We start from the raw sequence: 14,794 nt of genomic DNA, 5'->3' as shown, positions 1-14,794 counted from the left end.
GTGTGCGAGCAAGGAATGGGCCAAAATTCACCCAACTTATTGTGGGAAGCTTGTGGTAGGCTACCCGAAACGTTTGACCCAAATTAAAACAATTTAAGGGAAATGCTACCATGTAAACTGTATGTAAACTTCTGACCCACTGGGAATGTGATGAAAGAAATAAAAGCTGAAATAAGTCACTCTCTCTACTATTATTCTGACATTTCACATTATTAAAATAAAGTGGTGATCCTAACTGACTTGAGACAGAGAATTTTTACTAGGACTAAATGTCAGGAATTGTGAAAAACTGTGTTTAAATGTATTTAGCTAAGGTGTATGTAAACGTCTGACTTCAACTGTAGGTGCAGTGACGTGGTGTTTTACAGGGTCGGCCATAGTAGGTCAGCACACCCAGGAGCAATTTAGGATTAAGTGCATTGCTCATGGGCACAGCAACAGATTTTCACCTTGTCAGCTCGGGTATTCAAACAGACAACCTTTCAGTTACTGGCCCAACACCATAACAGCTAGGCTACCTGCCGCCCTAAATTTACAAACTGCTGTTTCCAAACGCTAACGTGTGGCACAAATCCCATTCAAGTCCTGGTACCGATATTAGAATTTTTCGCAGATTCTGTTCAAATAATCTGTACGTGATTTTGTTGAGCTTCACAATCAATTTTAGGTACTTCGTATGATTTGGACATGATGCTCTACATATGCTAATATCAGTACCATGACTTGAATGGGATTTGTGCCACAAATGCTTAAACGTTTCCATTTGGAAACAGTGCCAGGGAAAGTAGGAGTTGTGATTGGTTTTCTGTTACCGCAGTTATACTTCCGATATAGTATAAATATTCAATTGCTGTGCAATGTTGTTGATCTGCGTTGGTTTGAATACAGGCCTTTAGTCCTCATTTTGCAAGATGGCATATTTTGGCTTCTGTTAGATCAGATCTAGCATCTGCATACCTTATTTGAAAACTATCCTAAAGGCTAATAACATTTAATTCAGAAATACTTTTTAAACTGCACAGATCTTATACTTACAGTGCATTTGGATCAATGACTGATATCTAATTTAAATAATTCAGAGAATAACTTGATCATTTTTTTACTGATCATTTTAGGGTAGGTCGCTAATTAAAGTGTTTTTTACCAAAAGGCTGATTGACTTTTCCAAGAATGAAGAATCCCCTTAAGTTTACTCATGACCAAATATCCATGCCATGGACCTGTTCTCCTTTAAAACCTTGTTGAAAAAGTTGACATGTTCAGCTTTTTTGCTGTTTATTTTTCCTTCTTACTTTTTGTTCCATGACTAAAGCCACTTTTCTACACCCTTGACCTTTGAGTTGACCTTTGCTCCTTACCTGTGTTTCCCTTTTATCGTGCAACCATCTTAAGCTAAACATTTCAAGTCCCCACCCCTTTTCGGTTCATTTCTACCCAATGCCCAGTGAGTTGCTTTAGAATGTCTTCATTTTGGTCTAGTCGTGACAAACATGAAGCATCCTCTTGCTAATTTCCCCAGCACCCTTTGAGGAAGAGACAGAGAGAAAGGGGGCAGTGTGTCAAGGTTATTATAGTTTTGTGTTTTTATATTAGTTTTTATTTCTATTCATTTTAAGATTTACAAAGTATTTTGTTTTCAGATCTGATTTACTCATTTTTATTTAGTATACGTTTTATTAAAAAAAAATCTATTTCATTTTTATATTATTTAGTTTTAGTGTTAGGGACAGAAAGTAGCCTGTGTGGGTGACTAGGAGCCATTTATGTGTTTTTGTTTTTTTGAGGATGTCACTTCTTGCCACTGTGGGGCAGTAATGCATAAGGGGATTTGTCAGGTCAAAGGTTAGGTTTAAAGGTAGACTCAGCGAGATGACGTAGATGCACAAAGTAAACAGTAGTAGTGAGTCAATTTCCACAGTAAGAGGCTAAACTTCTCCACTCTCTTGGTCCCGGAGCTACCGCGTTGTAGCGGCGCGAAGCGCACCCTTCCACATGCGCAGATACTGTGTGACTGTTAGAGCCGTATGTCATGCTCAACTCATTGGGTGTGTTCGAGTAGTAACGCTAATGAAGGCAACTCTAGACGAAAGTCGAGGAGTGAAGTCGGGGGAGGTGCATCTGCGACAGTCAAAAGTCGGACACTGTAAGGGTTTTCCAGCAAGGTGTGGATCAACAAGGCAGTGTCAACATCGCTGCTATTGCTTATAAACGTTGCTCTTTATAAATGTAGAAATAAACTCACACTCACAAACTGAAAACATAATGTGTGTACAATTAATTGGTTCGAGAGAGGTCTCAAATATCATTTCATTTGTATCCGCCGTTCTGCCTGTAGCTTTAGAATTGCGGCAAAGTTGGTTAAGGTTTCAGTCACGTCTTTGGTCACGTGGGTCAACCAAAAACACCCTAAGTATTGGTTTGACAGATAATGTCGCTCACTAACCAGGCGTTGGCTGCATGGTGCAGTTGGTGGAGAAGCAACTGCAGTGACTTGAGGGCGACGTCATCAAAATCTGCATGACCTGATCACATGGTTTTTGTAACGTTCATGCAGTCAACATGTAGGCACAAGTTGGAAAATGTTTATCCCCATAATACAAGACACTTTGAAAGGCAGTGACCAACGATGGTCACCGACTAGACAAAATATGTCCGCTCGAACTTGCCCAATATCTGCTTTGCTGCTCTTGGACACATCATCTTGTTGAGTCTACCTTTAAATTATAAAGTCATTGGGCGCGTTCGAGCAGATCACTTTTGACAAATCGGTCACCGCCTTTCAAAGTGAGTTGCATTATGGAGATACTTGCGCCTACATGTCGACTGTATGAACTTTACAATAAACCATGTGATCAAAGGTCATGAACTTGTGACTGCAAGTTTCTGCAGTTGCTCTTCACCAACTTCATCCTGCAGCCAGGGCTTACATTGTGGGAGGTTCTGTAGTCAACCAATCATTAGGGTTTTCTTGTTTGACCCACGCAAATGTGATCAAAGACATGGGCCCAATCCCTAATATACCCCTAAACCCTACGCCTTTTGCACTTGTGGAGTTCTGAGAGGATTTGACAGGTGTAATAAATATGGTAATAGCCCTCTGATAGGCTATGTGGAAGTTTCACCATGTTGCTTATACACACACACATACATACACACACACACATACACCCACACACTACATACACCCACACACACAACACGCGCACACATGCATAGTGACGCTACACACACACACACACACACACTTTCATACTCACCACATACACTGCTGCTAATGTCTATTATCTATCCTATTGCCTAGTCACTATACCCCTACTATATGTATATAGCTACCTCAATTACCTCGTACCCCTGCACATCGACTCGGCAATGGTACTCCCTCTATATAGCCATGTTATTTTTAATTGTTATTGTTATTCGTTATTCGCAGTGTATTTATTCCTTGTCACTTTCTTTTTTTAAATGATTTTAACAAAGTCTTTATCTTTAACTCTATACTGTTGGAACAACACCTGTTGTTTAGGAAGCATGTGACAAATAATCTCCACAAGTGCATAGGGAGTAGGATTTAGGGTTTAGTTATTGATTGTGTCTGGATTGATACAAATGAATATGATATTTGAGTCTCTTTCTCTTTCTCCCTCTCACTAATTGATTGTAAAATGTACACACATATTATTTCAGTTTGTGAGTGTGTGATATGGGGGTTGGAGACATAGGAAGAAGGGAAAATAGTTTTATAAACAATGGCAACACTACCATTTTGTTCAGAGCTTTGCTGTTGGAAAACCACATTAGTGTCCGACTTTGGCTGTCACACCTCCCTCGATTTCACTCCTCAACTTTCGTTTACAGTCGGTTGCTTGAGCCTTATCATTCAAACGCGTCCAATCTCAATAGGACGTGCCAGATTCAGAAGCCTGAAAATCCCATTCAAAAAATAGTTAGAAAACCCCATTAGAATTTTGCCCAAAATAAATGTTTATTTTTTAAACTGAACATGTTGTTTTTTTAAATTTTGAAAATTATTTTTCGTTTCAGTTGTATACTGAACAAAAATATACACGCAACATGTAGTGTTGGACCCATGATTTCATGAGCTGAAATTAAACATCCCGGAAATGTTCCATAGGCACAAAAAGCTTATTTCTCTCAAATGTTGTGCACAAATTTGTTTACATCCCTGTTAGTGAGTATTTCTCCTTTTCCAAGGTATTCCATCCACTTGACAGGTGTGGTATATCAAGAAGCTGATTAAACGGCATGAACATTACACCGATGCACCTTGTGCTGGGGACAATAAAAGGCCATTCTAAAATGTGCAGTTTTGTCACACAACACAATGCCACAGATGTCTCAAGTTGTTTTGGCATGCTGACTGCAGGGATGTCCACCAGAATTTGACAGATAATTGAATGTTCATTTCTCTACCATAAACCGCCTCCAACATCGTTTTAGAGAATTTGGCTGTATGTCCAACCGACCTCAGGCCACGTGTAACCACGCCAGCCCAGGACCTCCATACCCGGCGTCATCTGCACCTGAGACCAGCAAACCGAACAGCTGATGAAACTGAGGAGAATTTCTGTCTATAATAAAGCCCTTTTTTGGGGAAAAATTCATTATGATTGGCTGGGCCTTAATCCCCAGTGGGTGGGACAGTCTCTCAAGTGGGTGGGCCTATGCCCTCCCAGGCCCATCCTTCGCTATGCCCATGCCCTCCCAGGCCCACGCATGGCTATGCCCCTGCCCAGTCATGTGAAATACATAGATTCAGGCCTAATGAATTTATTTCAATTTCCTTATTTGAACTGTAACTCAGTAAAATCATTGAAATTGTTGCATGTTGTGTTTACATTTTTGTTCGGTATAGTTAATAGTTAACTAATATAACCTTGCATAGGGTGTCATGGTGCGAGATGTCAAAGGGCAAATCCAGTCGTTAAAGGACAGAGATTTCTCATACATGTCAGCCAGCTCTGCATGGTGACTCGCCGGCAACGATATGTGAAGGCTTGGACAGTATATTAGCTAGCAGATGCTACTAGTATCTAGCATCACTTGCTACTGCTAACAGCATTGCAAATGCGTTTGTTTTGACAGTATTGCCAAACATAACAAGCTGTACACGCAAAATCCAAACACCATTCGTACATGGAGTTTTCCTCTTTGTTCAGTGACCTTAACTAGTTGTGGTTGTGGTGGTTTAGTATCTTGCTTCTTGAATAATCACTTTACAGTCCCCAACCTCTGCCTCATCCCCAGAATCCCCAGCTAGCCTCCTTCTGCTCTCCTATTTCTACCTCTATCTCTCTAACGCTTGTGGTGGAACTGTGACGTGACTGTGTCTGTCGTGGCATTGAAATGTGGAGCTAGAGATTTTCGTATGGCCTTGTGTGTCTCTTAAAACCCTCTTTCTTCTTTTCTTGTATTTCCTTCTCCCTTCCCCTCACTGTGCAGTATTCCCAAATGAGGGACGAAGTGTTCAAGTCCAACCTGGTGTGCGCCTTCATCGTGCTCATCTTCATCACGGCCATTCAGAGCCTGCTGCCTTCTGCCAGGTAATAGAGGGACAGCTGTAGGATTGCAGAATTCCGGTAACATTCCTAAAGTTTCCAGGAATTATTCAATCTGGACTTCTAGAAAACCTGTACATTTTTGGAAAGTTACCAGAATATTGCAACACTGAACTCCTATGGGTGGGGGAGAGGAAAGTGGATGAGGTCGACATATATATATACACTTAGAATAAGGACACTACTTATAAGTGCACACTCATTTGAAGTGCGCTACAGTTTTCCATTCCCAATTCAATAACATACATTTTTAATTGGTTTGGATAATGGCGTGCTCTAGTTTGTTGCACTGGTCTGTTGTCTTACGTCAGATAGAGTGATGACTCCACCCATGGCAATGCGGTTGAGTAAGAATGAAGAGACAATGGCACATAGTCTTGACAGTCTCGAACTGTCAGGAGTCGTCTATAGTTCAATCAAATCCCATAATGTGATTAATGCTCTCCCACCTTCAACGTTGCTGCAACGGTCACATCACCAACTCTTTTCACTGTTTTCACCTGTATTTAATTGAAACATACTGTCGCCATACATTTTTCAGCGGCCTTAGTGTTATTGTCCAGGGCCACTTTATCTACCTTCCATTGCTCATGTCTGCAGGATGGTTACCATGGTGATCCAGTTTTCAGTGCTCATCGTCCTGCACTCATTCCTAGTCCTGGTGACCACGGCGGAGGACTACAAGTGTCTGCCGTTGGTCCTGCGAAAGTCCTGCTGCTGGATCAATGAGACCTACATGGCCCGCAACGTCATCGTCTTTGTCTCCATCCTCATCAACTTCCTGGCGGCCATGATCAACATTGTGAGTTTAGCCAGACATTTACACAGCAGATGTACACAAAGATGGTGGCCGGCCTCCATTCTCTAACCACAAATGCCTTGTTTCCTAAGTTAGGTGCATTGTACCTTGCTCTCCGTTACTGTTCTATAAAAAAAAAGGATCTGCATTTGCACAGTATACAGTTGTGGTCAAATGTATTGGCACATTTGCAATTTACTTAAATAAATCTCAATTTCTTCTCAAATAAGTAAAAAAAAGTCAAATCAAATGTTATTTGTCACAAGCCCCGAATACAACAGGTGTAGACATTAACGTGAAATGCGTACTTACAAGTCCTTAACCAACAATGCAGTTCAAGAAATAGAGTTAAGAAAATATTTACAAAATAAACTAAATATAAAAGTAACTCAATAAAAGAACAATAAAGATGCTATATACAGTGGAAGTCGAGAAGTTTACATACACCTTTAGCCAAATACATTTCAACTCAGTTTTTCACAGTTCCTGACATTTAATCCTAGTTAAAAAGTCCCTGTCTTAGGTCAGTTAGGATCACCACTTTTTTTTAAGAATGTGAAATGTCAGAATAATAGTAGAGAGAATGATTAATTTCAGCTTTTATTTCTTTCATCACATTCCCAGTGGGTCAGAAGTTTACATACACTCAATTAGTATTTGGTAGCAATGCCTTTAAATTGTTTAACTTGGGTCAAACATTTAAGGTAGCCTTCCACAAGCTTCCCACAATAAGTTGGGTGAACTTTGGCCCATTCCTCCTGACAGAGCTGGTGTAACAGTAAGGTTTGTAGGCCTCCTTGCTCGCACACGCTTTTTCAGTTCTGCCCACACATTTTCTATAGGATTGAGGTCAGGGCTTTGTGATGGCCACTCCAATACCTTGAATTTATTGTCCTTAAGCCATTTTGCCACAACTTTGGAAGTATGCTTGGGGTCATTGTCCACTTGGAAGACCCATTTGCAACCAAGCATTAACTTCCTGATTGATGTCTTGAGATGTTGCTTCAATATATCCACATAACTTTCCTGCCTCATGATGCCATCTATTTTGTGAAGTGCACCAGTCCCTCCTGCAGCAAAGCACCCCCACAACATGATGCTGGCACCCCGTGCTTCACGGTTGGGGTGGTGTTCTTCGGCTTGCAAGCATCCCCCTTTTTCCTCCAAACATAACGATGGTCATTATGGCCAAACAGTTCTATTTTTGTTTCATCGGACCAGAGGACATTTCTCCAAAAAGTACGATCTTTGTCCCCATGTGCAGTTGCAAACCATAGTCTGGCTTTTTTATGGCAGTTTTGGAGCAGTGGCTTCTTCCTTGCTGAGCGACCTTTCAGGTTATGTCCATATAGGACTCGTTTTACTGTGGAAATAGATACTTTTGTACCTGTTTCCTCCAGGATCTTCACAAGGTCCTTTGCTGTTGTTCTGGGATTGATTTGCACTTTTTGCACCAAAGTACGTTCATCTCTAGGAGACAGAACGCGTCTCCTTCTTGAGCAGTATGACAGCTGCGTGGTCCCATGGTGTTTATACTTGCGTACTATTGTTTGTACAGATGAACGTGGTACCTTCAGTCATTTGGAAATTGCTCCCAAGGATGAACCGGACTTGTGGAGGTCTACAATTTATTTTCTGAGGTCTTGGCTGATTTCTTTTGATTTTCCCAAGATGTCAAGCAAAGAGACACTGAATTTGAAGGTTGGCCTTGAAATACATCCACAGGTACACCTCCAATTGACTCAAATGATGTCAATTAGCCTATCAGAAGCTTCTAAAGCCATGACAACATTTTCTGGAATTTTCCAAGCTGTTTAAAGGCACAGTCAACTTAGTGTATGTAAACTTCTGACCCACTGGAATTGTGATACAAATAATTATCAGTGAAATAATCTGTAAACAATTGTTGGAAAAATTACTTATGTCATGCACAAAGTAGATGTCCTAACCGACTTGCCAAAACTTTAGTTTGTCAACAAGAAATTTGTGGAGCGTCTGAAAAATGAGTTGTAATGACTCCAACCTAAGTGTATGTAAACTTGTACAGGGGGTACCGGTACCGAGTCAATGTGCGGGGGTACAGGTTGGTTGAGGTAATTTGTACATGTAGGTAGGGGTAAACTGACTATGCATAGATAATAAACAGCGAGTAGCAGCAGTGTAAAAAAACAAAGGGGGGGGGGGGGTTGGCCATATGATTAATTGTTCAGCAGTCTTATGGGTTACCACACATTGTTATTGGATTTTCAACATTGCAGAACCAACTTTATTTTTGTAAACTTAAGAAAATAAAGAGAAATGGCATGGACACAATTATTGGCACCCCAGAGCTAGTACTTGGTTGCACATCCTTTGACCAAGATGACTGCAGACAAACGCTTCTTGTAGTCATCATTGAGCTTGCTTCACCTTTCTACTGGCGATTTGGCCCATTTTTCACCAGTAAACTGATCTAATGCTTCAATATTTGAGGGATGCCCTCCACCAACTGCTGTTTTCAGATCTCGCCATAGGTTTTGGATACGATTCTGATCTGGACTCTTCGCTGGCCACTCCAGAACAGTCCAGCATCTCTTTTTAACCATTCCTTGGTGCTTTTTGATGTGTGTTTAGGGTTGTTGTCCTGCTGGAAGACCCGCAAAATTCAATGGAGACCCAGTACAAGAGGCAGAAAAGCAACCCTACAGCATTATCAAACCTCCTTATGTTTGATTGTCGGGAAGGTGTTATTTTCATTGAATGCTTAATTTGGTCTTCAGTAAACAGCACTGATCTTTAATGCCAAAGAGCTCTTACGTTGTTTCATTGTTACACATAACATTACCCCCAGGATTTAGGCTTATTTAGGTGGGTTTTTGAGAAGTTCAATCAGGCTTTCTTGTGTCTCCAACAACAAAATGAAGCATTCAAAGAAAATAACACTCTCCCTACAATCAATTATGGGGGAGGTTTGATAATGATGTGGGGGTACTTTCCATACTCTGTTATTGGGCGCCTTGAATGTGTGCAAGACATCATAAAATCAGCAAACTATCAAGGTATTTTGGAGTGCTATGTTCAATTCAGTGTCCAAAAACAGTGTCTCTGTTGAAGGTTGTGGGTCTTCCAGTAGGACAACAACCCCAAACACAGAAAAAACATCCTGGAATTGTTCAGGAAAAAAATCTGGAGTAGCCAGATCTGAATCACATCTAAAACCTATGGCGAGAGCTGAAAACCACAGTTGGTGGAGGGAACCCCACAAACATTGAAGAATTAGAGCTGTTTGCTGCAGAAGAGCAAAACTACTATATAAACTTAAGTTAACAAAGTTTACAAAAAATAAAGTTGGTTCTGCAATGTTGAAAATCCAATAACAACGTGTGAAGACCATTTTTGAAGAAAGATAATTTGAGGTAAGTACAAAGGTGTCAATATATTTGGCCACAACTGTACATGATCCCATTTCTAGCTTCCAGATTGGAAAAACTTAAACAATTGATTGTGCTGATTTGTGGGTGAATTAAAACCATGTCACGGACTATAGTATAAAAACTCTGTGCTTATAGTGCTTATGTTATATCTGTATTCCTCCATCTTTATGCATGTTCGCCAGTCAATTAAATTCAATGTCCCAGAAGGAATTGTGCCGGAAAGGACAATTGGAAATGGGATTCATTTTTGATTATTTCCAATTCTTTATTAATTTATTTAACCTGGTGGGTCAACTGGGAACCAGATCTCATTTACAATGGTGCCCAAGAGGCAAAAAACATCACCAAAGATGAAAGGGAGAGGGATACACAAGTTCAGGTCATGGTAGACATATCAAACATAAAAAAACAAAAAAAACAAAGTCGTCTACAGACTAGACAAGGTCAAAAGTAGGTCAGTGAGGAAAGGAGGTCAAGAGTAAGGGCACATTGTGAGTACAACCAGAGGTGATTATGAGATGCCTTATGTCATGATTCCACCTGTCACCAGAGAGAGGCAGAGACCGTCCTAGAGACATTAACGACACTCAGGTTGTCATTGTTCCACCTGTCACCAGAGGGCGGCAGAGACCGTGCTAGAGACATTAACGACACTCAGGTGTGTCCTATTACTCATTATGATTTCCCTTTTAAAAGAGGTGTGTTTTCTTTGCAGAAGCTGGAACTGTTTACCATATGTGTTTGTTTCCTGAGTGAGTTTTCAAGACTTAGTGTATGTTTTTCCCCAGTGTACTGTGATCCTGCAGCTACTGTTTATCAGTAAAGTATTTATGTTTATCCTTAACCACTGATTCCTCGTCTGGTCTCTTCTCTACACCTGTGTCCAACCTCACAGCTTTACAGCACAGTCAGAGCTGGTTTGGTAAGGGGTTCTCACATAGTAGATAATATCTCTCAATGGTATTGGGCCAGTTCAATTCTACATCCTGAAATACAGGGCCCTCTTTCTATACCTAATCTAAACGAATGGTTCTTTGCCCAGCAATAGATTCACAGCTGAACCTACTGACCCCAATTTACCTTCTGGAGGCAATGTTCTTCTCTTTTCAAGATCAGAGCAACATTGCTTGCAAGTCATTACTTCCATCTAAGCTTGTGAAATACGCATCATTAGTCTGCGAGGTTGCAAGGTCTACGTACTGTATGCTTTTAGCACCTACAGCCTAGAGGCACTCAACAGTGAACTGATTGAGAAAGACTTTTGTAGCTGTAGAATAAAGAAAAGCAGTATGAACATGGTGAAATAGGGAAAGCAGGACAACTAATACATATTTTGCTGTTTACTCATTTACCTTGCGCTTCATCAATAGCTCTTATCAATTTATAAATGACTGTGTGTGTAATTTATATTGGGGGGGGGGAAGCAAGTAGATGTTTTTCTACTTGGAGCCAACAGGTTCACTCAACCTTATTCGTGGTTTCCTCATGTGTAAAGGTGGTGGAATTAAGTCAAGGTCAGAACACAGCATATCTGTAGACACACCTCTGCCACACCTCCATTTCTGTAAACTCCACCCCAAACGGAATATCTGGCTGGCACATGTGTTAACCCTTGCTTAAGTTCAAGGTCAGAATATGTGTAGAGAGAGAAAAGTGCATAAAAAGGGAATGAAGTTCCTTTTACGCACGCATAACTCGGGTCTGAATTTCCCCCCCAAGTCTTTCTGCCTCTCTGCTGCATGTAGGCTCTCAGCCAGCCATACCGAATGTTGATGATGTAAATCAGGGATCATCAACAATTTTCTTGAGTGGATGGTCAGGGGGCCTGAAAATAATTACAAATAATTTGTGAACTGCAAATTGACCGCAAGAAGTTGACCACAAGAAGCCCAAACAAATATATTTGACTAAAACACAATAATGTCAAACCTTGCTTTCATTTGTATACTATCACATACATTGGAACGTATTTCCAAAATTAAAATTAATTGGAGATGATTTGCTGGTGTTTTTACAGTGTTTTGTATTTGTTTTGTGGTTGTTTTGCTTAGAACTTGAGGGTCCAAATTAAAATCACCTGAACTGAAAAAGTGTGTGCGAGCAAGAAGGCCTACAAACCTGACTCAGTTACACCAGCTCCGTCAGGAGGAATGGGCCAAAATTCACCCAACTTATTGAGGGAAGCTTGTGGAAGGCTACCCGAAACGTTTGACCCAAGTTAAACAAATATAAAGCAATGCTACCAAATACTATTTGAGTGTATGTAAACTTCTGACCCACTGGGAATGTGATGAAAGAAGTAAAAGCTGAAATAAATCATTATCTCTACTATTATTCTGACATTTCACATTCTTACAATAAAGTGGTGATCCTAACTGACCTAAAACAGGGAATTTTTACTAGGATTAAATGTCAGGAATTGCGAAAAACTGAGTTTAAATGTATTTGGCTAAGGTGTATGTAAACTTTCGACTTCAACTGTAGGTGGCTTGCTACAGACACTTGACCGGTGACCGCATATCAAGCCATGCATGTTTGGATATCTCCGTAATCTCCGTACAGGGCAAGCTGGGAAAAAAGGCACACCGGGTGCATGTGAGCTCCGTTCAGGGCAGACCAGGACCGGGTAGGGATGCGGGTGGTGAACTTGACAATGTCACGATGACTTGGGGGCAGTGTGTTCCTAACAACAATGACAATGGTATACAAAATATATATACTTGATGAATGGTGTCGCAGGAGCTCGTGCTCTCTGCACGTGCCTGTATTTGAGTATTCATTCACTGATCGAGTATGCATACACTTATTATTTATAGAGACAATAATGTACACCACTGATCTCTCTCTGTTCCTCTCTTGCAGCTGTGGTGTGATTTTGACAAGTCCAGCACCTTCAGCAACCAGACCTTCAACACATCCACCACCATCCCTGACATCTGCTTCTACCCTGAGGTAAATGTACTAGACAGTAATACTTTACATTAAGTTGGTCTTATACCTGTGTAGTAACACTGTAACTACAGTACTAACAATATGGTATTAACATGGCATTATATAGTACTTTAGTATTTCAGGGGAACACTTCACAGGGTGAAACTAAGATAACATGTTATCCAGCCACGTAGGCACATGTGTGCCTGGGCCCACCCACTGGGGAGCCCCTCTACTTGCCAATATTCCAAACGGGACATTATTAGAATTTTTACCTAAACATGCAAACACCCTCAGATAGAATTCATAGCTAGCAGTGCATCTGGAAAGTCTGATGGACGAATCTGGGTTAGGCGGATGCCAGGAGAACCCTACCTGCCCGAATGCTTAGTGCCAGCTGTACAGTTAGGGGGAGTAGGAGTAATGGACTGGGGCTGTTTGTCATGGTTCGAGTTAGGCCCCTTAGTTACAGTGAAGGGACATCTTAACTCTACAGCATACAATGACATTCTAGACGATTCTGTGCTTCCAACTTTGTGGTAACAGTTTGGGGAAGGCCCATTCCTGTTTCAGCATGACAATGCCCCCGTGCACAAAGCTAGGTCCATACAGAAATGGTTTGTCAAGATCAGTGTGGAAGAACTTGACTGGCCTGCACAGAGCCCTGACCTCAACCATTGAACACTTTTGGGATGAATTGGAACACTGAATGCGAGCCAGGCCTAATCGCCCAACATCAGTGCCTGACCTCACTAATGCTCTTGTGGCTGAATGGAAGCAAGTACCCGCAGCACTGTTCCAAAATATCGTGGAAAGCATTCCCGGAAGAGCGGAGGCTGTTATAGCAGCAAAAGGGGGACCAACTCCATATTAATGCCCATGATTTTGGAATGAGATGTTCAACGAGCATGTTTCCACATACTTTTGGTCATGTAGTGTTTATCTTTTCATCACTCAAGTCCGTGGCTTGCGTCAATGCCATTTCAACTCAGGAAATGAATAGGACTTTAATTCACAACATTGAAATCAAAATCCCAATATAAATTAATTGGCAATTTCCAGCTCATTAAATAAAATAATTTAATTTCCTGAATTTAAGTGTTTTGTTGCCCTTCTACTGTATTATGTTCATTAAAGGGGAAATCTGGGACAGCTGAAAGGAAGGGTAGGAGAAATGTAATGACTTTCAAATTCATACAGCTATTAACATAGCCGCGGGAAGTAGGGGTGCTAAGGGTGCTGAAACACCCCGGGAAAATTGGAATAAAAATATTACATTAATAAAATAAATACAGTGGCTTGCAAAAGTGTTCACCCCCTTGGCATTTTTCCTATTTTGTTGCCTTACAACCTGGAATTAAAATAGATTTTTGGGGGGTTTGTATCATTTGATTTACACAACATGCCTACCATTTTGAAGATGCAAAATATGTTTTTCCTGTGAAACAAACAAGAACTAAGACAAAAAAACAGAACTTGAGCTTGCATAACTATTCACCCCCCCCCCAAAATCAATACTTTGTATAGCCACATTTTGCAGCAATTATAGCTGCAAGTCTCTTGGGGTATGTCTCTATAAGCTTGGCACATCTAGTCACTGGGATTTTTGCCCATTCAAGGCAAAACAGCTCCAGCTCCTTCAAGTTGGATGGGTTCCGCTGGTATACAGCAATTTTATGTCATACCACAGATTCTCAATTGGATTGAGGTCTGGGCTTTGACTAGGCCATTCCAAGACATTTAAATGTTTCCCCTTAAACCACGTGAGTGTTGCTTTAGCAGTATGCTTAGTGTCATTGTCCTGCTGGAAGGTGAACCTCCATCCCAGTTTCAAATCTTTGGAAGACTGAAACAGGTTTCCCTCAAGAATTTCTGTATTTAACGCCATCCAGCATTCGTTCAATTCTGACCAGTTATCCAGTCCCTGCCGATTAAAAACATCCCCACAGCATGATACTGCCACCACTATGCTTCACTGTGGGGATGGGGTTCTCGGGGTGATGCGAGGTGCTGGGTTTGCCCCAGACATCACATTTTCCTTGATGGCCAAAAAGCTCAATTTTAGTCTCATCTGA

At 41.0% G+C, this 14,794-nt stretch overlaps 1 protein-coding gene across 1 annotated transcript in view; it reads left to right on the top strand.

Annotated features, from left to right (window-relative positions):
• adcy8 (adenylate cyclase 8 (brain)) overlaps window positions 1-14,794 on the top strand; it is a 194,489-nt gene that overhangs the window by 139,119 nt on the left and 40,576 nt on the right. The window contains exons 9-11 of the mRNA XM_039004483.1: window positions 5,461-5,561; window positions 6,177-6,378; window positions 12,651-12,740. Coding sequence (XP_038860411.1) covers window positions 5,461-5,561; window positions 6,177-6,378; window positions 12,651-12,740 — 393 coding nt within the window. The remainder of the gene's footprint in view (window positions 1-5,460; window positions 5,562-6,176; window positions 6,379-12,650; window positions 12,741-14,794) is intronic.

This window comes from Salvelinus namaycush, chromosome 11 (genome assembly GCF_016432855.1).
Source record: "Salvelinus namaycush isolate Seneca chromosome 11, SaNama_1.0, whole genome shotgun sequence".
NCBI classification, from domain to species: Eukaryota; Metazoa; Chordata; class Actinopteri; order Salmoniformes; family Salmonidae; genus Salvelinus; species Salvelinus namaycush.
Note: the sequence above shows the minus strand (reverse complement) of the source record. Positions and strands in the feature narration are given on the sequence as shown.